Source organism: Ambystoma mexicanum, chromosome 10, assembly GCF_040938575.1.
Source record: "Ambystoma mexicanum isolate Mex_15411 chromosome 10, UKY_AmexF1_1, whole genome shotgun sequence".
Taxonomy (NCBI): Eukaryota; Metazoa; Chordata; class Amphibia; order Caudata; family Ambystomatidae; genus Ambystoma; species Ambystoma mexicanum.
This window is the reverse complement of record NC_090932.1, coordinates 1,004,981,167-1,004,997,869: the sequence shown is the minus strand read 5'-3', so window position 1 is coordinate 1,004,997,869 and position 16,703 is coordinate 1,004,981,167. Positions and strand designations below refer to the sequence as shown.

Genomic DNA, 16,703 nt, shown 5'->3' with positions numbered 1-16,703 from the left:
TTATCCAAGTTCAGACCCCATACCTACTACTACCAACAAGACCTCGACCATGGCTTCTTGCCATGTCTGGCAGGAGCTGACTGGCAAATCAAGGTGGTCTACTGTCTAACTGTAAGCCAGTGCAATGGAAGGTGGTGAAGGGAAGGAATGGGAATGGTGTGATGGGAAATTAAAGGGCAATAGTGGCAAGCAATTGGTGACTGAGCAATGTGGGCAAGGGAAGGGGTTGTGCTCAAGGCAAGGGAAGGGGATTCATTTAACAGCTAGCTAAAGGATGGCACAAAAGTGCAACAGAGTTCTGAAAGTTAATTTTGAGAAACAGGGGGGCATTGAGAATGTGTTGCAAAGGAAGGGTCCTAGTGGATGAGGGGTAATGAAAATAGGGTAAATAAGATGAAAGTACACATCTGGAATGGTAGGTCAGCAGGTTGACTGTTGCTGAGATCTATGTCTGACCTGCATTCTACTGCATCCGATTGCGGGACTGGCTGCATATTTGCTTTATGTACATATGTTTCAATTGCTATTTCTCTTATATTTGTTCAGGTTGCTTTTTCATGTGACTTGGTACTTTGAATGTACACACAAATGTACAGACTAGGACTATAATTATGGTAAGTTTTCATTATAATTATAATCATAAGTCTGTTTTTCAGATGTATTTGCCTCAGGATACAGATGGTTAATAGGCATCCCCCTTGTAGATACATTGCTGCTTTTATAACCAGATGCATTGAACAGTACACTCATTTAGCCCTTTAATAACAACTTTACAGTACGCAATTTTTGTTTTTAATATTAAAGATGGAATATGAGAAGATGAAGTTATGCTTGCTTTCTGAATTGGAAACTGTGGAGCCAGGAAGACAGGCTCAAATTCCAACCTTCTACACTGAATACAAATGTGATCCTGAGCCAATCACTTTTCATCACTGTGGCTTATTGTCCTTAACTATCTCTAGAGGAAGCCTCACTCATATAATTGTGTACACTGTAATGTTACTCTATAAATAACTATAATTTTAACAATTCATGTTAAGCATACTGGTGAGGAGGTAGGATGACCGGTGAGGGGCCTATGTTGTGGGGGTTGGGACACAAGAAGCGGCTATGGGTTTTGTGTTGTGGGCTGGGGATGCAGGAAGCCAGGTGTGGGTCTGTTGCCCTACCAGCTCATGTTTGAGTGAGAGCAAGCCCAGGCCCCCTGGTTGAGCAGTGGCTCTGCTTGAACAATTAATGTTCTACCTCCACCACCTCTTTACATTGTTCTAGAACTATAGATGGGAGGGGATGTAACCTGTCAAATTACAAACTGTAACACATTAAAAACTGGACTCCCATTTCACCAATTATATTGTTCTGATGAAATTATTCTACTATGGTTGGTAATTGGGAGGATTTCCAGGGGCCCGGGTCTATAAAAAAACCACAAACATAACTGAAAAATGTGTTGCATAAAAGGATAATAATGTCAATAATATCTACTATATATACTTGAGAATGTGCGGGAGGGTTAGAGGTCTGCATTGAGGCTACTTGTTCTGCAAGTTACGCCTGCTGTACTCTGAATTCGGGCCATTACACTGTAAGCTAGAAAAGTAAAGTAAACTTGCCCCTCCAGGCCAAATGTTGCCAGTCTTCCGCTGGGGACGGTGCTGTTGTCAACTGGGTAGAGGGCCTGGTAACCTGTGTGATGCATGAGGACCAGCCCACCGGTCTCAGCGGCAGTGGGGTAGTTAGCAAGGAAGGGAAACATGAAGAGAAGACTAGAGTTTTGAGATGTTTCCAGAGTTAAGGAGGTCCGGCCCAAGTCTGAGAGGGGCAGGGGGGCTGTTACAAAAGCAGGCACCAGCCGAAGAGAGACCTGCCCCCCACTCTCTGCTTGGATAAGCGTTTGACAATCAGAGAGTTGAAATCAGAAGAGTGGATCGCTCTAGCAGGGGAGTATTTAGGGAGGGAAAGTTGGAGATAGCATGGTCCCAGGCCCAAGAAAGCCTTGTGGATGATGCAGAGGGTCTTGAATTTGATACTCACAGCCACTGGGAACCAGGGGAGCGATTTTAGTGCTGGAGTTATACAGTCCCTGGGCTTGGGGCCAAGGATAAGTCTTGCAGCCCTATTCTGCATTAGCTGAAGGGGGTGTAGGGAGGAGAGGGGGAGATTGAGACAGAGGCTGTTACAATAGTCCAGCCTAGAGAAGACAAGGGCTCTGGCAACGTTGAGCTTCTGGGGGAAGGTGAGGAAAGGGAGAATGCCTCTGAAGAGGTGAAGCTGGAAGTGGGCCTTCTTGGCAAGGTCCAAGATGTGAGGGGTGAAGGAGAGAGCAGAGTCGAAGATGACCCCAAGGTTTTTGGCCTCACAGGATGGTGAGGGTAGCAGACCCAAGGAGGGAGGCCAGGCGGTAGGAGGAAAACAGGGTGCAAGTGTTCCAATAAGAAGGATCTCTGTCTTACTCTCACACCATGCCTGGATGGTGGTTAGACAGTCGGGATGAGAGAGGGGGAACAAGAGGTAGCAGAAGGAAGCTTGAAGGAAAGCCGTGTCGTCAGCATAGCACTGGAAATGAGAGTAGGAGGAGATTAAGTGAGCAAGAGGGGCGAGATAGATGTTGAAGAGCCACGGCGAAACGACAGAGCCCTGGGGGATGTCGCAGGTCAAGAGTGTAGTGGTGGAGGAAAAAGAGCCCAGTTGCAACTAGGATGGGCCATTGGTGACGAAAGAGGGCAGTCACAGAGTGTGTTGGTGGTGTTGGAGGACTCTTGTACCCTGAAGAGCTGCAGCTACGGTCTGTTTACCACCTCTATTCAGGCAGAGGCGGAGTATCTACTACAAAATACCACACCCGGATGCGGAGCGTCGCAGAGTGAGCAGAGTGTGTTGGTGGTGTTGGTGGTGGGGGGCAGTGTGAGGCGTTGAAGGCGTTGGAGGTAAAATATAATTTGCCATGCCCAATATTCCCGCTTTATTGTTACTGACGGCAAATTCTTGCGATATTTCTGCAAACATAGCTGAGACTGAGACTGTTGGGAGTAACAGCATGGATTTGTTTGAACCGCCTGTCAAATTGTTGGTTAAAGCACCAAGTCTCACTGGGTATCGTCGGACTCGCTTGTATAATAGACGTTGCAACTCAGCTCTGGATTGTGAAGGATGCGAGATAGTCTCAATTCCAGAGCCACCGCGCTCGCAGTCATCGGAGCGGCTGCAACGGACAAGTAGGTGGTCCTGTAATGTAAATAACAAGGAAAGCTCTCGTCGGCTGAACTCAAAACTAAATGCAACTAGCACGAACGCTGCAAAAACTAACCTTGATGGTACCCCTCAGCCGGCTGCACTGGTGGTTGGTGTGTCTGTGGGTCCGGTCATGCTGACAGGTTCGCCTTCGTGTGCGGGGCAGCGTGAGGGCCTCTCGGCTGGGATTGCCGGTGTGGGATCGGAGACTGCCCCAGTCTTGCCTGTTGGAGGAGTGGCGTCCTCTGCTTTTGGGGTGGTGCTGGGCTGTGGCGCCGCGTTGGCGGGCGTTGCTGCGGGCCTGCTCCAGCGTCTGCTGCAGAGGGGTTAGCCGTGTGTGAGGTGCGAGACTTGCGGGATGCCGCGTGTTCGGCTGTTGGGGCGGAGCCTGATGACACAGACGGAGCCTCTCTCAGCGATGCCGCACCCGACGCTGGTTTTGCTTCCCTGAGCGTTTCACCTCTGATGGATAATCACTGTGCGAAAGTAACTGTGATTGAGTTGATACTTGCTGGGGAGGGCGTAAATAATTCTGATGAACTGCCAAACCCCACGATAGATCGTTGCAACTTAAAGTCGCACATAGGTTTAGCGAAGGAAAAAGATGATATGAATGCTGAATTCATGTCTGATAACGCCTCGAGTGTAAACGAATCCAATGATTTACAGTTAAAGGGGTGGGCTGGTAGTTTGTGTACGCCACACGAATTGCCACATGAAGGGCACCTTAAAAAGAGTTTCATCAGAGGGAGGTAAAATGGATTCAACCAAAGACAACCCAATCGAGTCAAAAGATAGCTTCCGCTCTCTAAAGGAGGCAGTGTCAAATGACACATTAGCTTTTATTATGATACATGAACCTGAACATAGAAGATCCTCACTGGCAGTTGCTGATCAACTGCTTTTAGATTTGACGACCCTCAATGCAAAATTACAAGCTGAGAGAGTGTCAAGAGTGCCAAATGTCCTGAATAATTCACTCAACGTACCAATGCCAACAATGAACGGTGACAAATTGTAACATTCGCAAATTTATGTTCCAGTGCTCTCAAATACAACAGGCACAAGTTCGGGATCGGCTAAAAGGAGTCCAGCTGAGCCCCTTAAATGGCATCTTAAGCTCTCAGAAAAGACTGGTCGTAACGAGCCAAAACTCAGCCCAAGGTGATATAGCGCTGAATGAAAGAAATCGAAGTGGAAATGTGGATTGCGAGTTATCTTCTGATGCAAATTCAGACCCCTCTTCCTCTGACTCCTCCTTCGTTGAAAGACAATTTCCCAAAGTTAGGAGGACGATGCAGCATAAATCGCAGAAGGCAAATGCATTGAATCATTCTTTTAATGATCTAAGGGAACAATTATGTGCGGATTTAATACAGAAAATCTCTCTAGCAGTAACAATAGCAACTGCTCCGTTTTCAAAAAAGTACGAGCAATTTAATGAAAGTTATAGAGATCAGGACACTCTGCTAGCAATGTTAAACACCAAAATGGCAACCATTGATTTAGAAATGCGTGAAATGAAATTCCAGTTTCATAATGACCTGCTCTCAATGGAAAAATCAAATGCTTTACTAGGAGAACATCTAAGAAACTCGACAGAAGATAAAAGACTTCTAGCGGAAGTGGCGAGGGAATCTCTAACAATCCTGAAAAAAGCCCAACAAAACAAGGTTGACAGTGGAATGCTTTCTGACTCAAATGAATGTATGACACCCAATCAAATGACCCCGAAAACCTGTTGTTGTCGACCCTTACAGGAAAAAGTGTTTATTGGTAAACAAAGCATCGTGGAATGCTTGACAACTGGGTTGAGCCTGGTGGGAACCTTTGATTCTTCAGATAGTCAACCAGCTAAACAAAGGGTACTTGTGGATATTGAGCCTCAACGCAACTTGATCAATACAACTTCTGTCAAACGTCGAACAACAACAGAGAATTTAAATGGTCGCGCTATGATACTGCAAGGGAAGTTGCTGCACTCTTTAAGCCAATTTCTGGAGCATTCTCGAATTGTTGTGCCCCAAACCGACTCCCTCGACCTCGTCGAACCTATCAAGTGAGACACTTAAAGTGAGTTTGAATGTGGACCTCAACAAACAAAGAGAAAGTTATCCAATATTTGCTAAGAAAAAGGCACAATCTATACAATCTGTGCTATCTGGCCCAACAAATCCATCTCAAAAAGGGAAGTGCACAAAGAAATCAAAGACCATGACATGTCAGAAAAAAAACAATTGGAAATGGTTCAAGAAAATTCTTGAGAAATTTAAAATCTTTAAATCTTACAATTCTGACTGCAGAACCTATGAATGGAACAGCTGGCACAACAGGAAAAAATAGTCAAGTATCTGTGGATGCTGAATCTGAAAGTGCTGATTTACTCACTCATAAGAGTTCAAATGAGCAGATGGAAGATCTAATGAACATTTCAACATATGAAATAAGTGACGATGATCAGAGTATAGGTAAAGATTCGCCTGACGATGAATCTGATACTCCTTTACACATTGTCGATATAAGGAATAAATCAGATGTGGTTAAGCAAATTGAAATAGAGTCAGAAAATGTAAAGAAAGGACGAAGAATAAGAACTGTAGAACTGATTCATGTGCCAAAAAACGAATTGCCTGACTGAAATATAGCTGCAAATAAGAATCCTCTCAAATTCCTAACATTGGAAGAAGATTTAATGCACATGGGTTACAAGTAAAGGCAATGGTAGCTTTGCGCGACAACACAAATGCTGCAAAAAAGGTCGTGAATGACGAATCTAGACCCTCTAAAGTGATAGCGCAGTTGCTTCAAAATCAAACCATGAAATATGATGAACGAAAAAATGATGTGAAATCTGATGGTGAAAATGGAGAACAGATGTATATCAAGTTAGCCATAAAAAAAACAGAAAATAGTAGTATTAATAAAACCAAATCAAACTACTATATCGCTCTAGAAAGGAGTGAAACCAGGAATGATGGATTAATCATGAACAGGAACAATGTAATTACTCTATTCAGACAGATTCCAGAATTGTGTTCAATTACATTGAGCGATATTAAAACGGTTGAATTCGCAAATGAAACCCAGTTGGATCGAGTAATCCTTCATATTAACTACAATTACAAAAAAAGATAAAATTATGGAAGCTAAGGAGGCATTACGGAATCTAGGATTCAAACTAACAAGAGTAATTCAGGATCTGGAAACAAAAGATCCTGTCATTGTACCCAGCAACACTTCACAGGTTCCTATGGAAAGAAGTGAAAGGCAATCTGATCCTTCAAAAGAAAAGGAACCTGTAAACAAGTTACAGGCAATCTCGAAGAAATCAGTATCCTGGATTTTGGAGGACAATGATATACTGTCTGAAAAAACAATGACGAACTTGTGACAAATCAAAATCACAATTCTGCTGGAAGAGCTGGAGTGTACAAGATCTGATCCACTTGAACAAGAGGAAACAAATGACCGTCAAAATAATTGGAGCTGTCTCGCTTCTGCTTTAAACAACTCAAGTTAACGTCTAAAGCATATAAGGAGGGAAATCTTAAAACTTGGTTCGTGGAACACAAGAGGGTTCATCCATTTAATTCAAAACCAACCGCTGGAACTCATGGAAATGGACTTTGTATGTTTACAGGAAACGTGGATCTCAAAAACACCTGTGGTGGAGGGTTATGAATTTGCCATGAATCGAGCAATTAAAAATCAAACGGGGAGGCCAATGTCTGGCTTGTTAACCTTAATCCACAAAAGATCTGGATACAGGATAAACGAATCACATAACAAGTCACCACATATCCAGGCAACTACAATTGATTGGATTGAGGGAGTGAGTGAACTGAATCAAAGAGTATACTTAATCAACATCTATTGGCAGCCAAATTCAACTGGAACCATGCCCTTCATTGACATGCTATGTGATGAACTGGATGAGATAATGTGTGCTACAGAATCACCTAACATTCCTATCTGTGGAGACTGGAACCTCGACCTTGTAGCATTACTTGATACAACTAATGGTGGCCGGAAATCTAAATGATATCCTAAGAAACAGAAACTTGCCTCTCACATACAAGATGAACTGTCCATGAGAAAATTCCGGAGACTGAATGGTTTAACATCTGGTGATATTCCTGCCAAAGCCACGTGGAGAAGGAGCAACCAGAATTCGGTCCTAGACTATGTCTTTGTGTCTAGCTGAGTAGTTAGAATGATCTCATAATTAAGGGTTTGTGAGATGGAAAACAGCGACCATGACTTGGTACATGTGGGAATCCAAAACTTACAGTGTTATAAAGAAAAAGAGAGATTTTACCACAAGGTTGAGGTAGTTCCTGGTCGGAATCGTTCAAGACTAACCAGCTCAAATATAGTTGATCTAACAAGGCACGTTGGAAATGAAGGAGATCTGAATTATCCACCATTCCTAGAGCAATTTAGAGAAATATAAATGTACAATGGCAAATCGAACTTCAAATCGCGGCACAATTTCGATGCTGAAATTATGAAGAAAAAACGCGAATTACGTAACAGCATACGACAATTGAAAAATAAAGAAAGAAAATGTAATCGAGCCTCGATTCTTAAGTTAAAGAGAACCTATAACAACTGGATAAAAAGCCACAAAAGAATAATGTTGCAAAACGATGCTGAAATAATGCAAGAAAGTCTATCGAAAAAAACGACAGAAGATTTTTGGGCATTAATTAACAACTGTGAAGCTCAACAACAAGCTTTAATTAGTAATTCTGTGACTGAAGCCCAATGGATTAAACATTATTCAAGTCTTTTTTGATGAGGATCAGCCCGGAACTTAACAATTGAACGATCTGATATCTTGCATAATATTAAAAGATTGAGTTCCCCTAGGGCTTGTGGCCCTGATGGTTTAACCAACTTCATGCTAAAATCGCATCCGGAGGAGTGGGCTGACTTCTGTGAAGCGACGTTCAGCATTGTTAAACAACAGAAACAGATTCCAGCATTTTGGAAGAGCGCAATAATTGTGCCAATTTTTAAAAAGGGGATACGCTCGGAACCGAAAAATTACAAGCCAATTGCTCTCCTGTTGTGGGCAAAATCTTTGCAACTCAACTTCAAGAACAGTTGACAAAATGGTGCAAAAAGTCAGGTGAATTTGACACAAGGCAATCAGGCTTCATTAAAGATGTTGGTTGCAACCCAAACCTGTTTATGATAAACAGCTTGAAAATGGAGGCTATTAACACGAACAGAACCGTCTTTGCTGCCTTTGTTGATCTCGCACATTCGTTTGATGCAGTAGATCGCAATAGGCTCTGGAGTAAAATGAAAAAGAAAAAATGTCCGGAGGGCCTTATCCGTGCGACAAAACAACTGTACACGGACACCAACATAAGCATTCGGCTTGACGGCAAGAGAACCCTATCACGTTGCATAAGAACTGAACGTGGAGTGAAACAGGGATGCCCACGTGGTGCTGACCTCTTTAACTTTTTCATTGCAGATGTAGGTTCCGCATTCGAAGTTATACGATCCTTTTCCCCAAAAATTAATAATAACAAAATTGAGTGGATGCTCTACGCTGATGATATTGTTCTATTAGATCTAACCGAGATTGGTCTTCAGAGGAAATTAACAGCTCTACATAGATACATTGAAGAGAATGGAATGATAATTAACAGCTCGAAAACGGAGATAATTGATCTGAAAAATCTGCGTGGTCAAAAGAGGATCTGGAAGCGGAACTTCCAATGGAAGATCAGAACAGATATCTTAAAAAGAACAAGTCAAATAAGATATCCGGGAGCCATAATAAGTGCAACAATCAATGATGATCCAATGGCCAAAGCAGCAAAGGCAAAAAAGAAACATCTGATGGCACAAGGTCTGTTCATTAACAAAAAGTATGGTGAATTCAGGCTAAAACCTGTGACAGACTTCTATAAACTTAAGGTTGTACCGACTTTAATCTATGGAGCCGAGACCGCGTTTGGATGTTCGTATAAGCTTTGGGAAACCTGTGAACATCAATTTTGGACAAGAATTTTAAATCTCGGAATTGGAGTTCCAAAAGCGTGTATCTGCTATGAGCTGGGACTAATATCGATCTCAGCAAAAATTATGTGGATTGCACTATCATTATATGGGAAAATGACCGACCCAAATGCTGTACCCCAATTCAACATACTAAAAGTAGAATATGGTACAATGGCTCACCCTATTCAAAATCTTTGGGTAAACAACTGCAAGTCAATTCTCGAAATTCTGAATATGAATGAAGACACTTTGTGGTGTAATCCAAATAAGATAAAGGAAAAATTGTGGCAATGGGATTGGATGGAAACGTGTCATAAGGGATCCATCCACAAATGTATGGAACTTGTACCATTTGAAGCCAGGGCCTACAATATTTTGCCAAGCTATATAAGAAACTTCCCGAATAGTGATTCTCGTAACACATTCTTAAGATTCAGGTTAAATAAATTTGAAACAAAGGAAGTACTAAAAAGAAGAAACAGTTTGGCAATGAATGATCTAACCTGTAGGTTATGTAACAATGCAACAGAGACCCTGAAACACCTCGTGACTTTTTGTCCCGCTTTATTAGACAAAAGAATAGCAACTTTTGGAAAGGCAGCTGAACAGAGATGTTCATGGAGTTGCGAGGACTGTTGGGCTGCACTTTTTGAAGGCGTGAATAATAAACTGACATTTGCTTTGATTCATCTCCTAGGCCACATGAGAAATATATTGCGAATAGTGGATTAACGGACAATATCAGTATGTACATAAAACCTGGCCATTGATTGCTCGATGACCAATCTGACTAGAGAATGAACAATTAAATTGTTTTGTCAGATGAGGGATGGTCATCAAGGAAAGTTATGAAGTACAACAAGAGTAGGAGGATTCGTCAGAGAAAGAAGATCCTGTTTGCCATTTTAATCTCTATTTGTAATTCATTTCTTATGGCTGTCTTTTGTTTTGTTTCCTTTGGTCCTTTTTTTTTTTAAAGTTTGTAATAAACTGCATAAAAAAAAAATTAAAAAGAGGGCAGCCACCCCCAGTGCCCGGTACTTGATGCCAAGGGTATCACTGAGTCGTTTTATGAAGATAGAATGGTTGGCTGTGTCAAATGCAGAGGATAGATCAAGGGGAATGAGAACAGCAGGAGAGTGTTCAGGAGAGCAGTTTCCATGCCTCTGGATGCCCGGAATTCAGATTGATGGTCCTGGAGGCAACCAAAAAGTTCAGTGTGGCGGTTTAGTTGGGGGAGGAACAGCTTCTCCCAGAGTTTACCCGGGAAGGGGGTAGTAGAAATAGGGCGATAGTTAGCCCGGGCAGGAGGGGTCAGCAGACAGCTTTTTTAGGAGAGGATGCAAAAAGGAGTGCTTAAGGCATAGAGGGAATTAACCAGTGGTGAGTTGGCGTGGGCTGGGGTGAAGGAGGACATGTTGTCCTTAATAGCCCTAGAGGAGCAGGGGAGCATCTGTTTGGAGGAGACCTTCATAGAGCAGACAACTGTATAGACCTCATCCCGTGCTATGGGCAGTAGGGAACAGAGTGTAGTGGGTAGAAGGAGGGGAGTCAAGGGAAACAGGGGAGCACAAGTGGAGAATGGGTAGAGGAGAGTGTGGACAGGATGTCTTGAGTTTTAGATTAGAAATGGGAGGCCAATGCAGTGCAGAGGGCCTAGGAGGGAAGGGGAGAGGTGGAAAATGCTGTTGGATTGGCAAGTTCTTTGCAGATTTTTAAAAGTTCTGCCGTATTGTTAGTGGCTCCAGAGATGCATGCTTGAATCTGGGCCCTCTTCTTGGAGCGGATAGAGAAACGATATTGCCTTTGGAGCAGGCGGCAGGTCAGTTTGTCATTGGCTACACCCAAAGTCTGCCACTTCCGTTGAGCAATTCTGAGATGCTAGATCGGAGTGATACCAGCCGTTACTCTTGGAGGAAAGTTTTAGGCGGATCCTGTTGGGTGTCCTGACCCACGTTTAAGCTATCATGCCACAACATTTGGTGCTGTGGGCTTAGAAAATTCAAGATGGCGGAAAACCCACATGTGCGCCGAAATCCAGGAAAGCTGCGCAGTTTGTGCGCACACCAAAATGGTTGCCTCACTTGCCACCCACCAGTGCGAGAATGAAAGGCCGGGTTGCCATGAGGGAAATGGGTTGCCAAAGGAAAAACAGTAGCGCCGGTTAGCTTCAAAGCGCTTTAAAACCACCATTGGACTACCCGCACAGTAGTCTGAAACCATTGGGAATGGCAATGCTGATTGCCAAATGCAACTTAGAATTGTGGGGAATTCATTTGTTAAATCCCAAAAATGGGTGCAGTACCAGTACTCACCACTATCCAAAAGCCGGCGTTTTAAAACCACCCTGTGTTTCTCTGAAGGCAGGCTCAAAATGCCTATTTTCAAACATTACAATATGTGCAAAATATTCACTGAACACCAGCAGACATTTGGCAGAATGGAGTTTTGTGTGCCTACAAAATCTGGGAAATGAAGAGCCCAGAACAATGCTTATAACAAAACTGGCTGAGCTATGGAGTCAGCAGTTTAAGTTGCACTGGATTTAAAGACACTAAAATCGAAAATGTTTAGATTAAATGAGTGACCTATGTTTGGTGTCACATGCCTTTGTAACTGTTGAAATGTCATAGTTTTGCACTTAGAATCAGCATTCTAGCTGCATGTGTAAAATTGCAAGTTAATTTAAAAAGCAACAAAAAAAACATGACAGTTAGCTGAAAGTCTGGCTTACGGAACTTGATTTTGCTTGACAACTACCCCCATCAGGAGTGAAACTTGAGTCACAGCTGTGTTCCCAGGACTATCTGCCTTTTTGCTGGCCACACTAAGAATATACCGTCTATCTGATAATTGAATTACCTGTGCTCTGCAGGAGAGTGAACAATGCAACTCCCTTCACCCAGGCAGAGGGTTTATTGAGAGGATCATAAATGGCTTCCTCTTGAACAATGAGCCTTTCAGGACCCAAGCAAATCTTATATTGCAGGGGTCGTAAAAGTGGCTTACTCTTGGCAGAAACTGGGAGGGGGAGAAACTGGAGACAGAAGCTGGCTTGGCAGAACTGGATAAACCAGTATTTCTACCTTGTGCTGAGAGGAAACCACACCCCTTTGGAGCCAGAACATAACTTTAAAAAGATGGATCATTCATAGAGCGGACATGTGAAAATTTTATAAATGATACCATAATTCTTGTGATTTTTCTGCCCACAGTTTAAGAGGTTTTTAGAACCGGTGGTATGTTCAGGGGGGTGTCAGCGGAAAAGTGGATATTACTCTAAATGTATGCATGTTAAAAATCTGAAACTTCATCAGTTAATGTCCATACTCCCTGCGCACATGTATGTAAAGTTGGGTCAATGTCAGAAATTGAAAAATCAGTTAAAAAGTCAATTATGTGCCATTTCTGAATGCAAGCTCTTAGAAACAACAGATTTGGACAGAGACATGGCTAAATTCAGCCACACCATGTATATGTAATTTCAAGCAACTGTGTAACTGTGAAATATGTCTTTTGTTATCAAATATAGAATGTGTGCAATCTGACAGAGGAGTGTCCTATCTGCAAGCCATAAAATGACATCACTCTGACACAACTTAGCTTCGCCAATCAAGTGAGGAATGGAAATTTGACCAATGACAAGTGAGAGGGGCAAGTTTAGTTATGACCAACATACCCACCCACTCTCAAAACACATAAAAGCAGACAGACAGGACAGATAGGGACCTTCAATTCCATTTGCTGCAACGCGCTCTGCCGGACCATACAACATCCAGAGATCCAGACTTCAAATTCATCAACCTCCAGAAAGCCAAACTAGAGACTTCAATCTATCCAGAACTAAGAGACCAGACCAGAGAGCGAGCAGTTCCAGAGACCAGACGCTGTGCCCAGAGAGAGACCAGAGCCCAGTCTAAAACCCTGACCAGATCCGTGATGAGGCCCATTTAATTCAAGAATATAGTGTGAGTACCCAGCAGAACTGTGTAGAACCAATCTCTTAGTTTAAATTCATCTAATTCAATCTATTTAACCTAAGTAGAACTTCCTGATAGCTCCAAATCTGTCATCTGTCATTCTAGCTGCAAAATCTGTCACTTGTCATTTTGAGCTTTTAAAATTTCAAATCTGAAAAACGACCTTCACAAAATCGCTCATATCTCCGCGACCGTTTGTCTTAGAGTCTTGCAGTAACTTTCATCTGAAAGCTTAGAATCTTAGCTTTTAATCGCACCAAGAACCACATTCCTACCCCTTATAGTTTTACCGCAATCGCGGAACACGCATTCGCGAATTTTACCGCGATTTGCACATTTCTCCACATGTAAAATCAGCTGCTGCTTGCCTTCCATTTGCCAGAAAATCGTTTGCCTCACAAAAACTATCCCTGAATCATTGCAAGAGTGAGCCTGAGCTAATATTAACTTGATTTCACTCACCCTGAACCTCTAGAGGGAATTAAAAGCATTTTAGTATATTATTTTTTTCTACATTGCCAGCGCCTATAAAAGCATTTTGCCTGTGTTTTCAACTTCTGTAGTGTAAGCTTGCTGGGGTGAACTGAATTACAGTTGATTGCATTTCTGAGAACTGTGTGCTTCCTTCCATTTCCTTGCATTGCATCAAGGGGGGGAGGGGATTGCCAGAGAAAAGTGATTACATTGTTTTGTTGAAATCATAGTGAGTATTTTCTATACTGCATTTCATTCATTCAACATTCCATCCATTGGAACTCTATAAAGCATTCTCTATCACATTATACTTCTGTACCTATTTACCACTGTGCTACCTTATCCATTTCATGTCAACTCATTAGTGATTATAAAGAAGTGTGCTAGTGCCAGATTCTCCGTTGTTAATCATTATCATATCAGATTAAGTGTGATATTCAATTATTAATTTATTATAAAGTGTGATATATATATATTTTAAATTATCAAATAAACCTTTTAACTTGCAAAACAGAACTACTTCTTGGCTCAGTGGGGTCAGGAGGGTTCCAAGAGAGGGGTGTTATATAGGGGTAGTCATCCAGAACGCATGAACTGGACATAAAGGTATATCAATAAGGGTTTTCATTCAGTATTCTAGATTAGGCGTTGACTTAGCTGTAGTGTTGAATTGAATCCTCTTACAATCCTCATGACAGGGGCGAGGATATCGAGGGTATTGGAGATAGAGAGGTGCAGGTAGACAAGGACAGAGTCAGAAGGAGAGTGAGAAGCAGGAGTGTGGTGTGGAATGAAGGTGGGAGCAAAAGCCGCGACTGACACTCGCTTCATCGGTTGAATTATGGCAAAGGAGGCTGGCAGTGCTGGGAGTGACTCAGATAGAGGGCCAAGGGGCCCCAGGCAAGAGGAGAGGAGAGAGTGATCAGGCCCGGAGTGGGGGTGGTGACAGGGTTGGAGATAGGGATGTTGCTGGAGATGAGGGCGTCCTGAGTGGGTTGGGCCAGAAGGAAGGATAGAGATAGAGAGGGAGTCACAGAGGACACAAAACTGTGAGGTGGCTGATTCAAATGGGTTGAGGTAAATATTGGAATCACCAAGGAGGAGGAATTTGGAGGAAGAGGTCGAGACGGAGGAGGCAAGGTCGACCCATTCAGAGAGGAAGAAAGAAATAGGGCCAGTTGGCATGTAGATGGTAGTGAGAGTGAGAGAGAGAGTAGGTGAGACCCCAAGCAGCAGACAAGGCATTAAAAAGAGGAGCAGGATTGAGTAGGTATGATAGAAGCAGGGAGCCACTGAGGGAAAATCAAGGCTACCCCACCTCCTGGCCTGTTGAGTCTACATTTGGAGAGAATTCTGTAGCCCTCAGGAAGGAGAGTATCAAGAGCAGTGACTGAGCTGGCATTGAACCATCTCCGTAAGGGCGAGTATGCCAAAGTCACAGTCTTCAAGAAGGAGACAGATGCCAGAGGAGTCTTTTGACAGAAGAGCGGGCATGCAGAATAGCTAAGGGAAGCTGATTGCCACCTTTTAACATTTTCTGAGGGGGGTACAAGGGTGTGGTACTCCCCTCTTTAGTGGTGGAGAGGTTGGTGGAGAGTAGGTTGGAGGGAGATCGGGAGAAGAGAAGACGTTAAGGAGATGGTACTTCTCATCTAGTGCTGCCATTAATGGGGAAGAGGAAAAGGGGAAAAGAGTGGAGACCAGGTGGGGAGTCCATAGATTAGAAGGGACAGAAAAGAGGATGACAGTGACAGTCTGCCTGGATGTAGCATTGACATAAGGGTCAGCAACAGGTAGGCCTGGATTACAGTCCAGGAGGGCTTTTTAAAGCTTTTTTCTTCCAGACTTTGTGAGAGGGATAGGATAGGTGATAGCGTAGCAGTTAGAATAGATAGAGGAGATGGAAGGAGCCATGTAGTTGCGAGGAAGGTGAGGGAGAGAGCCAGGCAGAGGAACTGCCCAATGCACAAATAACTCACCAGGGGGCCTAGCAGCCAAGCAGGCCAGAAGGAAGAGGTGCTTTAAACACAATTGCATAGGGTTGCAGAGGTTATAAAGCAACCCGGCTGGGTCAATGCTAAAATGCAGTACAAAACATCCATTGTGCCGGTTCAAAGGCCCACCAAGATTCCATTTGAAGGCAGAGCACTAAAATGCAGTACAAAACATACACTGTGCAGGTTGCAAGGTGCACCTAGATTCGATTTTAAGGCAGATCACTAAAATACAGTACAAAACATAAACTGTGCAGGTTCAACATGCATGAGATTTAGTTTATAGGTGATGCAGGGACTACAGAGGTGAAAAATGACAACATGAGATGGTGCCAGATAGGAAGGGTGAAGAACAGCAATAATTAAGAACACCAAGCTCCAAAAGCAATGCACACATGTGCAGTTGACAATCATGGGTAGGAGATGGAACTTAAGTTACAGGCTGCAGTGTAAAGGTGAAAAGTACTTTCCTGCACGTGCCTGGTGTTAGAGTGCAGGAATGCTGGCAGAGGACAGGAACCAGCAGCGTTTGGTGTAAGAGGCTGGAGTCTCATTGGAAAAAGTGGGGGCACAGCAGCCAGCTTGATGATACAGCAAGCAATCAGGGTGTAGATGGCATGCACTTACCCGGGAATTGGTTAGGAAGTCAGTGCAGGTAGGAATCAGAACTGTTGTGGGGGGTCTCCGCGACCCACCCAGGCCCGGACAGGGTCAGACAGGGGCTTTCGTGACAGCCTTAGTTCGTGGGCCGGCTCTCACCTGCTGGCTCACCGATTGGCCCTGGGTGGGTGAAGTTAGCCAATCACGGCGGCCGAAGACAGAAAGGAAGATGAGGCCCTCAGGTGCCTAGAGGGGATGCAATGGCAGCGGCCATATTGGAAAAGAAGAGAAGGCCTTGAATAATGGTAGCCCCGCTGGACCACAAAGGCAGCTGGACTGCAGCACCAACTGCAACAGCGATGATAACACACAATTGTGAGCAGAGAGCCCCGCTGTGCAATTA

General features: G+C 43.5%; 1 protein-coding gene across 5 annotated transcripts in view; it reads left to right on the top strand.

The window, feature by feature from the left end:
- The window catches only part of FAM131A (family with sequence similarity 131 member A), an 827,483-nt gene that overhangs the window by 543,984 nt on the left and 266,796 nt on the right, over positions 1 to 16,703 (top strand). The window contains exon 2 of one of the 5 annotated variants that reach the window (XM_069618791.1): positions 547 to 614. The exons of the other annotated variants lie outside the window; for them this stretch is intronic. Within the exon in view, the coding sequence (XP_069474892.1) occupies positions 612 to 614 (3 nt within the window). The 5' untranslated portion in view covers positions 547 to 611. The remainder of the gene's footprint in view (positions 1 to 546; positions 615 to 16,703) is intronic. 5 annotated transcript variants of the gene reach the window in all.